This window comes from Leucopleurus acutus (assembly GCF_964270905.1).
Source record: "Leucopleurus acutus genome assembly, chromosome: 10".
NCBI classification, from domain to species: Eukaryota; Metazoa; Chordata; class Mammalia; order Artiodactyla; family Delphinidae; genus Leucopleurus; species Leucopleurus acutus.
The window spans coordinates 65,929,742-65,944,874 of record NC_139153.1 but is presented as its reverse complement, the minus strand read 5'-3'; the positions used below and the strand labels follow the sequence as shown (position 1 = coordinate 65,944,874).

The 15,133-nt window shown below is 39.0% G+C and overlaps 1 protein-coding gene across 1 annotated transcript; it reads right to left on the bottom strand.

Annotated features, from left to right (window-relative positions):
- Positions 1-1,505: 1,505 nt before the first annotated feature.
- SNRPC (small nuclear ribonucleoprotein polypeptide C) lies at positions 1,506-14,410 on the bottom strand. Its single transcript, XM_082847713.1, has 6 exons — positions 14,358-14,410; positions 13,959-14,001; positions 8,725-8,833; positions 6,319-6,408; positions 4,735-4,839; positions 1,506-2,070 (listed from the first exon to the last, which is right to left on the bottom strand). The coding sequence occupies exons 1-6, from the start codon at positions 14,363-14,365 to the stop codon at positions 1,946-1,948; spliced, it is 480 nt and encodes a 159-aa protein (XP_082703839.1). The 5' UTR covers positions 14,366-14,410; the 3' UTR covers positions 1,506-1,945.
- Positions 14,411-15,133: the final 723 nt, after the last annotated feature.

Genomic DNA, 15,133 nt, shown 5'->3' with positions numbered 1-15,133 from the left:
ATTTATTTGCCTAAATTAGCTTCTCTTCAAAATATTCATGAGTTTCTAGGGAAAAAAAAGTAATCTACCCATTGTCATTTTAATTTCTAGCTACAAATCTTTTCAAAATTATAGACACATACATAGAGTTATACTCTTTTTATTTTTTTTTTAAATTTATTTACGTGGTTGGGCCGGGTCTTAGTTGCAGCAGGCAGGCTCCTTAGTTGTGGCATGCGAACTCTTAGTTGCAGCATGCATGTGGGATCTAGTTCCCTGACCAGGGATGGAACCCGGGCCCCCTGCATTGAGAGCTCGGAGTCTTAACCACTGCGCCACCAGGGAAGTCCCCAGAGTTACAATCTTGAGTAAAATAGATCCTAAGACAGAGTTTGCCAAACCCACTAATAATAATAAAAATTTCCTAGGGAGCTTTCCCAAAATGCAAATTTCCTAACCCTAAACCAGATACATAGAATCAAAATCTGGCATCTTTATTTTGGAAAAGGTCCTCCATAATTCTGATCACCAGGCCAGGTTGTAAACTGCTGGTTTAGGGCACCCTCTAACCATCACTATAACAATAACCTCAGATGGGAAAGGTGGCTTCTTTTGTTTTTTTTTAAATAGCTAATGATTCAAAATCCAAAAGATACAAAAAGGTGGCAAACCTTTCTCCTTCATCCCTGTCCCCCAGTCACCCATTTACTCTTCATGGGCAACCAATATCTCCAGCTGCTGATCTGTCCTTCCAGAGATCCTTTAAGCACACACAGGCACATACAGGTATCTCCTTTACAAAAGGATAGCAGCAAACAATACATTGTTATGTGAACAAACCAAAGTGCAGGGCAATGTGTATCTCGGAGTTCTTTCCCCATCAGTATAGAACTTCCTTATTCTGTTTCAACAAGCATGGTACATGCCACTTCGTGGATGTAACGTACTTGATAAATCAGTCCCCTTTCACTGGACACCTATGTGATTTCCAGTCTCTTGCTATAACGCATAATCTTGTACACAAGTCATTTCATACATGTGCAAGTCTATCTGTAGGATAAATTCCTAGACATAGAAACACTATGTCAAAGGATACAAGTATTGTAATTCTGAGCGATGCTGCCAAATTGCCCTCCCCAGAGGTTATACAATTTTCACTCCTACCTGTAGTATGAAATAGTTTAGATTTTACACTGAGCTGAATATGAACAGTGGCGATGGCTTACTTTCTAGATGCCTCCCTGAAAATATCCTCCTTTTAAAGCCTAGTAACAAATAACATTCTGCAAACACCTTCTGCACCATGAAAATCTGCATAGTTTTCTCATTACTAATAGAACATTTTCTGACTATTTGAAGTCCAAGAAAAAGAGGAGCTGAGTGAAAGGAGGTTAAGGCAATTCTTGCTGCTGTTAGCTGACACGCACTCACCGTGAAGCCTTTTTCCCTACTTTAGCATAAAAGAATTAAAATTTTCCACTCACTACACAAAGTATTATTAATGTGAAAAATTAACCAGGTGCTGTTTATTATTTTAATCAACAAAAGCTCTACAAGTGTTGGATTTACCAGTTTTTGCACAAGAGAACTTTACTAAATAAAGACAAGGTGCCCAAAGGGACCCACTCTACAGCTAAGGGAAAATAATGTCATACAGAGGGCATGCTGAAGAAAGAATGAGCTAGAGAAACACAATTGGACTCTCCTTTATGATACAAAAAGAATACAGAAGGGAGAAAAAAGGGAACACATTTTTAACTAAAAGAATTGACAATTTTATTTTCACATTTCACAATACAAATGAAAATTGCTTTTTCTGTCCCACCACTCCCCTCCAAAACTACTCTTTGATAGGAAGCGGGAGCAAGTCTTCCTTGTCATCCTGTTAGAAAACATCCCGAGTCACAGCACCATGATCTCCTGGTGAAGTAATATAAAACTGATATAAAGAGGTTCCCCAATCTCCTTATCTGTCTGGTCGAGTCATTCCTGGCCGGGTGGGCACCATCATGGGACGGGCAGGAGGTCTCATCATTGGGGGCCCAGGCATCATTGGCATGTGGCCTCCCATAGGCGGCCTCATTCCAGGAGCTGCAGGTAAAACAAAGAAAAGGAAAAAAGACAGTCAAAAATACTACTTAGGAGAGCTTGATGGGACTTCAATTAAAGACAAAAAAGTAGACCCCCCCTGCAAAATGCTGGAAAAAAGACATACTTGACAGAAGAAATGCAACAAATTCATCACATCTGTAAATTACTTAGACATTCTCAAACAAAAAACAAAAAGGTCAACACAAGAACCATATGGGAATCATGATCTAATGATACTAAGGGGGAAACTATTAATAGACTGCTTTCCAGAAATCACCAGGGACTAGTTCCCTAAATTGACCTTTTTTCTCACTCAGGGAAATTCACAACTAAGTCACATGTTAGTCAGCTCTTTTAATCAGTTCTATCCACCATATAACCAGGAGCTATTTCATGAATGTACACAGGCACGGAGGACAATCTTACCACTAAGCGTTTGTTCGGAGTTGTAGGAAAGGTGAGCAGGAGGCCCATGCTGAGAACCTGTTAGTAACCATACTTAGCTCAAGTCAAGAAAAATAATAGGCAATAATGTGATTTATAACAATTAGCACACACACACAAATTTGATTTTTCTAATACATTTCAGAAACTATTAATGAGTTTTTTTTTAAGTGTCCCATCAATACACCAGCCAAATAAATGAGTCAGGGAAGGGAGGGCAAGCAGACAGGTGAGGGTTGGGGAGGAATACAGGCAGCTTCACGGGAGTGGTAATGTTCTACTTCCTCAGCTGGGTGGTGGGTTCATGGTATTAATTGTATTACTACGCCTTATAATTTTCATGTTACATATCTTCTTTTTAAATATCAAATTTTACCTAATTATTTATTTTCAACTAAATCATTTTGATTAAAGGCTTGCAATAAATGCTTCAAAAGAAAACTATATTTAAAGTTGAATACAGCCTTATCACAAAAAGTAAAACACAACTATATTTAAAGTTGAATATAGCCTTATCACAAAAAGTAAAACACAAGGGTATGCAAAAACACAAAATCCAACAGGTACAGAATTGAATTTCAACAGAAACAGAAAATACTAAAACTTCTAAATATCTTATTAAAAAATCCCTCCATAACACAACCTGTATTCAGCATTTCTTAGAAGAAACTGATCTAGACCAAAGACTGAAAATGACTCCCCTGAAAACTTTTTCTTTGGTCTCCATAATGCCTTAAATCTTAATTAGTTGTCAACATTGGCAATTAATATGTCTTGTTACTAATAAGTAATTCTAGACTTCTTTTTTCATCTTTTTAATGTGGAAATGTTCAAACATACACAAGCATAGAATAAAAGAATATAATGAACATCCATGTACCCATCAACCAGCTTAAACAATTATCCACCCGAGGGCAACCTTGTTTTATCTTATCCTCACACATTCTTATCCTTGCCCACCCCCCAGCTACTCAGTTACTTTAATGCAAATCCCATAATTTTATTATTTTATCCTGGCTAAAAACTACAACAACAACAACAACAAAATACTCGGGCAAATTGGCAACACTAAGCCTGTATTCTCAAATGTCAACCATAGGTTGACCCTGAGTTCTAGAAGGCTTCTTTGCATGTGACAAGCATTCCCCGATTCACATCCCTAACCCCTCTAGGGATGTGAATCTGTGATCCCAATTTAAGAATGCAAAAGACATCTGAATCACTTAGATTGTGTTTTGGATTCACAAGCCAGTAAAGCAGGAATTCTCTTTATCTAAACTCTCCCACCCCTAAATGATACCCACAGCAAGCATACTGAATGTTTCTGGCCAGGAAGCTACTCTAATGCCTTTGCACCTTGTCTTACCAGTTGAGTTGTAGGCTTCTTATGTCAGTTGTATTCACTCTAATTACATAATTTAATTATTCTGCAAACTGATGAAATAAGAATGTAGAAAAAGAACGATTTCTATAAAAACTAAGCTGATAATAAGAAAGTCTCAGGCAAATCATCCCCCAAAAGTACTCACAAATTTGGTAAGCGAAACGATCATAAAAAATAGAAACTAAATTGCCTCACAAGGTCTCTAACCACTTCAAAGAAAATGAAACTGAAGTTGGTAAAGGACGCATTATGAGTATGGCTTTCTGGTTTATGCAAGAAATATATGGTGTTCCAGTCAGTAGACTCATTCTCAAAGCAAAGGCCCTGACCATGTATCAGAAAACTCTGCAAATTAATGTACATTTATGTTTATGTTAAAATAAAATGTTTGAGGCATAAGTTTTTCCCCCTTCCTGAATAAAAGACTAACTACCAGGCCTAAGGCCTTTTTCATAAATACTAATTAACCTAGTTAACCTGCAAGATTAAATCAGCAATAGGCAGTAGCTCTGCTCCAAATCAAAACCAAGAAAAGCAGCAGCACAAATATATATCTACCATTCTTCGCATTATAAATGGCCAAAAGTCAGGAGGGGGTGAGGAAACAGGAGGGACAGAGGAGAAGGAAAAAAGAGGCAGTCTTATCCTGCTTTCAGTTGCACAAGGTCTTTGGATACCATCCAATTACACTGATAAACCAAGTATTTCTTTTTATCATTATAGATTCACCAAATGTAATTTGTTGCAATACATTTAGACAGCTAATTAAGAATTCTATTTAAATGGAAAGCTAAAACACAATGGAGCATCCAAGAAGGAAAGAGATTCAAACTTACCAGGTCCCACTGGCATCATCCCAGGAGGAGGAGGGCCCATCATTGGCATCATAGGAGGGCCCCCCATGTGGGGTGCTGGCATCATCCCAGGGCGAGGAGGACCCGCTGAAATAAAGAATGGGGCCTGAGGCTGAGATATGCCTGTATATTAACATTTTCTCTTCTCAGTGAAATAGGGCCTCATGATCTGGCCCAAATTCTGGCCCAAATAGTTCTGTAACTTCTTATGGTTTCTTTTATAACAGCAGATTCACAAAAATCAGCGGGCTACAAAACTTTAGTTACATTATGACTAAAAAACAAGAACAAGCCTGCCTAGACAGAAGTGTAAAATAAAGATAAGTTTCTCAGGGCTTCCCTGGTGGCGCAGTGGTTGAGAGTCCGCCTGCCGATGCAGGGGACACGGGTTCATGCCCCGGACCGGGAAGATCCCACATGCCGCAGAGTGGCTGGGCCCGTGAGCCCTGGCCGCTGAGCCTGTGCGTCCAGAGCCTGTGCTCCGCAACAGGAGAGGCCACAGCAGTGAGAGGCCCACGTACAGCAAAAAAAAAAAAAAAAGTTTCCCAGGTTAAAAAGATTCCAACAGTTTAAATTTTTAAAAGAAGGGTATTATCCCCCTGATGAACTTAAGCCACAAGTACCTAATTTCAAATCTTTTTTTTTTTCCAATCAAAACTATGTTTAAGAGAGTCTTTGGAAATACGAAAATGTTTCCGCACAGATATTCCTGAACAATAACAATCTGGAACAACTTAGATGTCCAACAATAAGCAAATGGTGAGACTGATTATGTACATTCATACCACTGACTATTCTACCATTAAAAATAATGGAGTTGAGTGCCAGCCAGTCAGGATAGAGTAGGAGAGCAAGCCTGTGATCCTGATCAGGTCCCAGGATGGCAGGATTCCAAGAAGGGTTTGGTGGGTCACTAGTGGTCTACCTGCATTAGTGTGCAACTATTATAAACAGCTTACTTCTCTGTGTTTATATCCATGATAATTTACAGGACTGAGTTTAGGTCTCTGAGTTCAATTTTAATCTGAACCCTTACAGGAGGGCCAAATAACTTATGGCCTAGTTGCTCAATGTCCTCCTGTCTGTCATGCAGAAACAACAAACCTTCCCAGAGAGTAGAGTCCTTTGATCCACTCCTCTTTTAACTATGCAATTTTTGTCTCTCACAGGTGTATATATATTGGTTTTAGATGAGTTACAAGGTTGGGAGAGAGACTGAGGAGTTTATCAGCTACATCAGTCCTCCAGTGTTGCATTCATAGCAGTAAACAACTCAGCAGCAATACCTCTTTATACATCAGCTCATCTAATCACAGGTACATTCTGAGCTTTCCATTGACTCTATCTCAGACCCATTTGAGATGCCACAAATATAATACCCTAATAATAAGGTAATCAGAAGGTAACTCTAAAGATATTTCAGAAATTATACCACTGAAGTTGTTTTCTATTACTGCCTATGTATTCATTTAATGAACATTTGAAAGCCAACTGTGAGATAATCTAACAAAATCAAGGGTGATCTGCCCAGTTACACCCCTTAAGATAAAAACTTTATAAACTTACGGAGACTGGGGGGAGGTGGAATCATTGCCCCTGCAGGAGGAGGGGCAGAGAATGGAGTAGGAGGTATCTTTCCTTGTTGGAATGCAGCAGCTTTGGAGAGTGAGGAAAAAAACAACAAACAGTGAATGAGAATTCAGCAACCCATTTATTTACTAAAATAAGCACTTTCTTTTAAATTTTTAACAGTCCCATATTTCACTCTAAAAAGCATTCATCTAAGATTACTACATCATGGTCTCCACAGTTTTTAAATCAACTTTACGTACTCACAAGCTAAAACTGCAATTAATTGGTTTACTGATCTGGGTTTTTTAACCTGTTTTTATTTCATCAGCATTCCTATGGATGAATTAACTATGAGAGACTAGTTAACTACGAGTGAAAACCTCCCACCTATAGATGTCTTACCAAAGAGCAGCAGTCATCTTTAATCTGTACATGTATTTTACACTCAATTCAAGCTGCTCATAGTTTTGTTTGAAAAATGTGTGATAACTGCCCAGAGGCCAGGCTTTGTAAAATTTCAATCCTTCCTATATATGCTTTCCTCCATCAAAACAATACACCATTTTGGTTTACCTGTTTTGAAATTAATGCACTGAGGTAAGAGATGTAAAAGAAACAAAGATTTCAAAGCAAGAGGTTGCTCCGAAGGAGATTATGATCTTGAAAAATGTCCAATAAAATTATCTTTTAATTTTTCTTTCAGACAATATGAGGCACAAATGAAAACAAAAGAAATTGAAGATTGTTTATATTTGGTTTGGGAAAGGAGTCATACATAAATACTAAAATACACACTCATAAAGTCTATTCCTGAATTTGTTAGCCCTTCCCAATTCAGTGCAGCCTGCAGCCCAGACAATCCCTCGTTCCACTCCAACCCCACAAGTGCAAAGGAGATCAAATTACTCAAGTAGATCACTGGTAATTTATGAGAACCAGATCCAAAAAATGACCTAGAGTAGAGATTTATGAACAGTTATCATATTCCTCCAAACAGAGCCTGTGCTCTCTAAGGGATCACATCCCCCAGCAAAAGCCTTTTCCAATCAAAAGTCACCTCCCACACGTTGTGTAGGACAGCCTGTAAAGGCTGAAGAGGGAGCGGCTAAGTAGCGGACTCAACATCAACATAACCCTGAACATGATGAGGTATGCCCCCAAGGGCTTGCTTCTTATCCTCTAAAAGTCCTCCATCAAAAACATTTACTCATCTTAAGTTATTCGGCTGAGCACAAAAAATAACAAACATAATGCTAACCTTTAATGCAAGAAACTTCCAACATCTTTACAAATAGAGGAGAACATGATTACATTATTTTTCCCAAATGAAATGAGACAATGTCTGAGATTTGCTCCTTAATAATCCAGGAGGGGAAAGGGAGTAGATTGCCTCAACAAGGGGCAATTCTGTCCCCTTGGGAACACCGGGCAATGTGTGAAGATATTTTTAGTCACAACTGGGCATTGCTATTGGCATCTAGCAGGTATAGGCCAGGGTTCCTGAACAGTCTACAATGCACAGGACAGCCCCCAACAAAGAATTATCAGGCCCCAAATATAAATAGTGCTAAATTTGATAACTTTAGTATAAATGAAACAAGACTGCCGCAGCAGAGTGATGCGGGTGTGGCAGCCATGGGAGGTTTACTCTCTAAAGTTCTCCTTCTATTTTGCTTAAAATTTTCCATGATAGTTTTGCTTTTTTTAAAAAAAAATAAAATCACACCACAATCAAAGCCCACATTTGCCTGCCAGTTCTGGGTACAATGAATGATCAGGAAAGGCCATGTTTCAAATACACCAGGATGATCTAACATAAAAATGCAGTATCTCTTTCTGTCAGTGCCTTGGACCCAACTATCCTAAACAACAAAAATGTTCTTAATTAAACAAAAAGAGTATGGCATGTATGGCAGTGGTCCAAAACATACCCAAACTATTCTGTCACATCAGTTACTTCCTTTGTGACCAGTTATCTTTGCCAGGACAACAAAGAATAAAAGTGTCTCAAACTCTTCAAAGAGAGCTACAAACCCATCCCCACCTTTTCCTATTACAACCAGAAAACAGATCTAAAAACCATGGCTCACTACAAAGGAGGTTCTGCATAAATGTGCTACAAAATCTGGTCCACATCAATAGTGAAATATTAGGCAACTCATTCTTCTCTGCCCAAATTCCCAGTCTAATCAATACCTGATTGCTCTAACCTCAAAAATTAATATTAATGTTTTCCTATATCCCTGGGAAACCAATGACCTTCCACTTCTTTGATTCAGCACATCAGAATGCTCCTATTTATCATTCAGAATGAGTTGCTTCTGTGAAAAACAACAGAGAGACAGGGACGAGAAACAATGGAACCATTCTACCACATCAGAACAAGAGACTGAAACGCACTTGTTTTGTCAATCAGGCTCTGAGCCTGCTCTTCCATCCATTTCTGATAGTAGTCTTTCACATTCTCTTTGTGTTTCCTACCACTGCAGTGTGTCTTTCTCACAGATGGCTGTAAAACAAAAGGTTGTATCAGTCAGAGAAACAAATATCCAAAACCAGAAAATTTTTAAAGCCTTACCTTTTAATAGGTAGCCTGGCTACCTCTAGCAGCCTTAGCTGGTGCCAAAGCATCACTTAAAAACATTATCCAGCAATGTACTGTGGTAATTTACCTACTGTATTTATTATCTAAACCAGGGGTCAGAAGACTATGGCCCATGGGTCACCCACCTGATTTTGTGGAAAAAAAGTACTGGAACACAGTGGTGTTCATTTGTTTATGTATAGTCTATGTCTTGTCTCTACAACAGCAGAGTTGAGCAGTTGCAACAAAGACTGTTTGGTCCACAAACCCAAAATAATTACAAGCTGGCATTTGAAGAAAAAGTTTACAATCCACTGATCGAGAAAACAATATCATATAATGCCCTTTCTTAGGCCATTCTACAGCAAAATAATATAGCTTACATACATTTAAATAACATTGTTTATGGGAGTATATTCTTTTAAAGGACCATGGGTCTAGAAAACAGACTCCATGTGAATCACACACAAACCTTTGTCTCTAGCCCACTAATCCTTTTGTTCTTTCTTTAACAGTTTTATTGAGGTAAAACTGACATAAGATAAACTCCACACACTTAACCCTTTGGTTTTTTAAGTTAACATTTATTTAACTCTTACTACGTGCCAGACACCATGCTATGTACTTTACAAGGAGTGCCTCAATCTCTATAGAAATCACATGTGCATGGTACAGTGGAATACTAATCAGAAAGAACGAATCACTGATACATGCAATACGGACAAATCTCAAAAACGTGCTGAGCAAAAGAAATCAAAAACACAAAGAGTGTATAAGGATCCATTCATATGAAGTTTAAAACCAGTAATAATGATCTTTAGTCATAAACACCAGATCAGTCAGTGCCAGGGGTGCAGGGGACTGATTGCAAAACAACACAAGGAACTTTCTGGAGTGATGGAAATGTTCTATATTTTGATGCATACATGAAGTTGTAATCATTTGACAAGTCATCAAACTGTACACTTAAAATGTGTGCATTTAATTGAATATAAATTATAATTCAATACAATTGATTTTAAAAATCACAAGGTTGGACTTCCCTGGTGGTGCAGTGGTTAAGAATCCACCTGCCAATGCAGGGGACATGGGTTCCATCCCTGGCCCAGAAGATCCCACATGCCGCAGAGCAACTAAGCTGGTGCGTTGCAACTACTGAGCCTGTGTTCTAGAGACCGCGAGCCACAACTACTGAGCCCGCAAGCTGCAACTACTGAAGCCCGTGCGCCTAGAGCTCGTGCTCCGCAACAAGAGAACCCACCGCAACAAGAAGCCTGAGCACTGCAACAAAGAGTAGGCCCTGCTCACCACAACTAGAGAACAAATGCCTGCACACAGCAACGAAGACCCAATGCAGCCAAAAATAAAATTAATTAATTAATTAATAAAAAAATAAAAATCACAAGGTTATTGGGGCTTCCCTGGTGGTCCAGTGGTTAAGACTCCACACTCCCAATGCAGGCAGCCTGGGTTCGATCCCTGGTCAGGGAAGTAGATCCCACATGCCGCAACTAAGAGTTTGCATGCCACAACTAAAGATCCCACATGCCACAACCAAGACCCGGCAAAGCCAAATAAATAAATTTTTTTTTAATCACTAGTATGTATAAAATAGATAACATGAGAACCTGCTCTATAGCCACTCTACTTCACTTCGCTGTACAGTAGAAACTAACACAACATCGTAAAACAACTATACCCCAATTAAAAAAAAAGTTAAAAAAATTTTTAAAAATAAAATGTTTGGTTCTACTGGAAAAAAAAAAAGAAATTAAAAAGAAATCATCCACTGCATGCAACTCAATTGTCAGGAAGGACATTTGAATTTTTTTTAAATTTATTTATCTATTTTTGGCTGCGTTGGGTCTTTGTCACCGTGCGCAGCTTTCTCTAGTTGCGGTGAGCGGGGGCTACTCTTCGTTGCAGTGTGCGGGCTTCTCATTGCAGTGGCTTCTCCTGTTGTGGAGCATGGGCTCTAGGCACATGGGTTCAGTAGTTGTGGCTCGTGGGCTCTAGAGCACAGGCTCACTAGTTGTGACGCACAGGTTTAGTTCTTCCGCGGCATGTGGGATCTGCTGGACCAGGGCTTGAACCTGTGTCCCTTGCATTGGTAGGTGGATTCTTAACCACTGCACCACCAGGGAAGCCCCAGGACATTTGAATTTTCACAGAAGAAAAATAAGAAAATAAACCCTTTACCTACTTAAAAAGAAAAAAATCACAAGGTTATTATCTTCTGTTTATGCTTAAAGACTTGTCTCAAAACACATAGATGGTAAGCAGCAAACTAAGGCCTGGAATCCAGATCTCATTCAGATGCTCCTCACAGCTGCCTTCCTCCCTCCTAACTCTCTTCACGTGACTGCTTCAGCAGCAGCATATACGACCAACGTCGTGTGAGCAAAACTGTCTTTTTTATGGTCTGTATCTCAAAATACTGTTCCCTGTCACCCAACCACTGCTTACACTAATACCACAATGATGCCTTAAGCCTAATAACAAAATCATGCCTAAGAACCAGCAAAACCTCAAAAGTTAGAGCACTGAATGTTTTATACATTCATACTGAACGTTTTATACATTTCAAAGTCCACCACAGGGACTGCTTCAATCACTATGGAAACTTCCTATTTTCACAAGGTATCATGTTAGAACAGCAGTATTACAAGGATTCCTGACATTTCTCATAAAGAGATACTTATTATAAAGAGAGACTTTTCCATTCTCTGAATTCCAGCATTACCAAGATGAGTGAGTATATGACAATATAGCACTGGAAAAGGGTAGAAAGGCATAGCCCCCCATACTAACAACTTCAAAAAATTATGACTAGGGGTTTGAACTAGAGAGGGGGTTAGGGACACAAAACCAAAACAAAACAGAAAGATGGGGGATCTATAGGCAAGCTACTACCACTACCAACTTACTGGAGGACTCTCCTCCAGGACAATCTATAATAATATTTAGAACTATTATTTCTTCAAGAGGAACCACCCTACTTACATGTTCCACAAATCTATTAATGCTGAACTACATCTAACCATGTGTTAGAAAGAATTCCAAATGAAGTGACAACAGAGGAATTATTGGCTAGGTTCTTGCATCTATTCAAGATGACATCATAATCGAATTCTAATTTCATCAGGTCTCTGCAGAGGCAGCAAAGTAGAGAGCTGCAATTCTGAAGGTATGGCTCACAGACACCACTCAAAGTGAAAGACAGACCAGTGAATTTTAATGTTAAAAGAGCGTATGACATGGTTTCAGATTCCACACTGCAACTAGCCATGTGCTGAGTTTTTGTGCAATAATATAAAGTAATAAAGAATATCCACGATTGTCTAAAACTGCTATTAAAGTACTCCCATATCCATGTGAAGCTGGATTCATCATATACTTCAACCAAAACATAGTGCAACAGATTTGAAGTAGAAGATGAGAATCTGCCAGCTTCCATTAAGTCAGATGTTACACAGGATTCCAAAAATGTTAAAATGCCATTCTTCGTACTTAATTTTTTTGTTTTGGAAAATAGCTATTTTTCACTTTTAAAGTGTTATTTGTATTACAAGTAAAAAGTCTGTTATCATTACCTTTAAATGAATTAATAAGCATTTTTTAAGTTTTAACTTCAAATACAGCAAATTTTAATGGATATAATCCACCTTTTTTTCTCTTTTTGAATAATCCAGTAATTTTTAAGAGTGTAAAGGGACCACGAAACAAAAAAAGTTTGAGAGCTGCTGGCATAGAAGCTCTGGAGTTAGACTGCCTAGATTCATCTTCCAGCTCTATACAACTTACTGGTTTTGTAACATCCAGTCAGTTATTGATCCACACTGCCTCAGTTTCCCCCTTTGTAAAATGGGAGATAACACCAACCTCATAGGATTAACATGAGCATTAAACAAAATGATACATGGAAAGCATTTGGAACGCTGCCTGACATACAATAAATGTTCAATCTTAGTCGCTATTATTTGTTAAGCAGTTTTTAATCAAATCAAAGTATTCGGTTTAAAATTTAGGCATTTCTTTCCAATTTAATCAGTCAAACATTTAAGAGCCTTGACACAACGAAATATTTGAACTTCAGAACGTTTTCCTAGAATTTTTACTTGTCATATAAATTTTTTTCATCTTTAAACTTGCTAAAGCTTTATTATTTCGGGTCTCCACTGAAAACACTGACTGATGGAAGACTAGTAACTTTGAATTATGAAGACAGTTACAGGAAGAGTGGAAAAACAAACACCCCAAAGTATTTTCTCCAAGCATTAGCCCTTAAACCTTAGCAAGATGAAATGCACAAATTACAAAACTTTTAAAAATCTAATTTAGGGAGTTCCCTGGTGGCCTAGCAGTTAGGATTCCGGGCTTTCACTGCTGTGGCCTGGGTTCAACCCCTGGTCATTGAACTGAGATCCCACAAGCCGCACGGTACAGCCAAAAATAAAAAGCCTAATTTATTACATATAAGGCTTTTCTTAGGTTTCCTTTTGTTAAAAAAATAACTTTATTGGGCTATAATTCACAGATAATACAATTTACAAATTTTAAGTGTACAATTCAATGGGTGTTCGGTATATTCACAGAGTTGGGCAATCATCACTACAATCAATTTTTTTTAAATTATAGTTGATTTACAAATATTATATTAGTTTCAGGTGTAAAAGACAGTGATTCAATATTTTTGTAGATTATGCTCCGTTTAAAGTTACAAAATAATGGCTATATTTCCCCTGTGCTGTACAATTAGCTATTTATACACAGTAGTTTATACCTCTTAATCCCATACCTCTATTTTGCCCCTCTCCAATTCCCTTTCCTCACTGGTAACCACTAGTTTGTTCTCTAAATCAATGAGTCTGTTTCTGTTTTGTTATATACATTCGTTTGTTTTATTTTTTTAGATTCCACATACACGTGATAACACAGAGTATTTGTCTCTGACTTATTTCACTAAGCATAATACTCTCTAGGTCCATTCATGTTGTTGCAAATGGTAGACATATACGGTTTTTTGAAGCTGAAAAGAAACACTACTTACAGAGTCATGGGTGAGGTATGTATCGCAGTAGTCACAATAAAACCTGGAAAGAGAAGGAAAGTAGAGAAAGAGAAAATGACAACCCGTTAATAGATGCCCATCCACCGAGGTGCTGTTTATTGAAGGTAAAATAGAAAATAAAATAAAGTAAAAGACCTATTCACGATGAGAAAACATCAAACAGAGCGTCCTGACACAAGCCAAGCTTTTGGGTTGCCTTACGGAGAGTCGACCTCCACACTCGTAAAGAGGTATCTAGAAATCCGGGTCTCCCTTCCTCCCCCAGACCCTCTCGCTCCCCCAGAGGCTCGTGGAGCCAGAACCCGCTCTGTGCTCCCCCGCAGGGCCACAATCAGTGATCGAGAGCGCGAACACCCCCATATTCAGGGTCCCACTCACTTAGGCATGTCGCTCGTCAGGCCTTTGGCAACTCCGTTCCGCGCCGCCCGGAAGTGACGCGCACAGTGAGCGCCGACGCGACGGAAGCGATGAGTCAAATGCGACTGCAGAAGCCCCACCCTGTCATCCAATCCGCCAGCTGCGCTGCGCCTGCTGTACGGCTTTGTCGGCGGAGCGAGAGGCGGGGCTTGTCCTGCTCCTCCCTTCACCTAGAGGAGTGTGGGAAGGGGGAGTATCAAGTGTCCCTGCGAGCTTCAATGCACGCACTTGTGGCCGCGATTTTCGATGCTCCTAGAAGCATGTCATTCATCCTTTCTTTCGACAGTTATCTAATGAGTGTCTGGTATGTGCCAGGCACAGCTATAAATGCTAAGAAGCCAGCAGTGAACAAAACAGACAAAAATCCTTGCTTTCTTGGAGTTGACATTCGAGTTGGGGAAGACAAATACAGCAATAAAGTCAGTATGTAGTGGGTTAGATGGAGCCAAGTGCTATGGGGAGGGAGGGAATGTAGCATGGAAGAAGGGAGTTCAAATTTAAATAAAACAGAAAGCTTGCTGAGAAAGTGATGACTGAGAAATGATAGGTTTCTTAAAGCAAGAAGGCCAGGCGCAAGCCATTTTACATAGTGTCTCTTTTTTTGAGACTCATTAACCACTGGAGGTGGCAGAATCCCCAGTTTCAAATCTCGTGGCTGCTTCCTAGCTGTGCTGCATGTGCAAGTTATTTAATCTTTCTGACTCTGTTTACTCATCTGAAAAATATGAATAATAGTT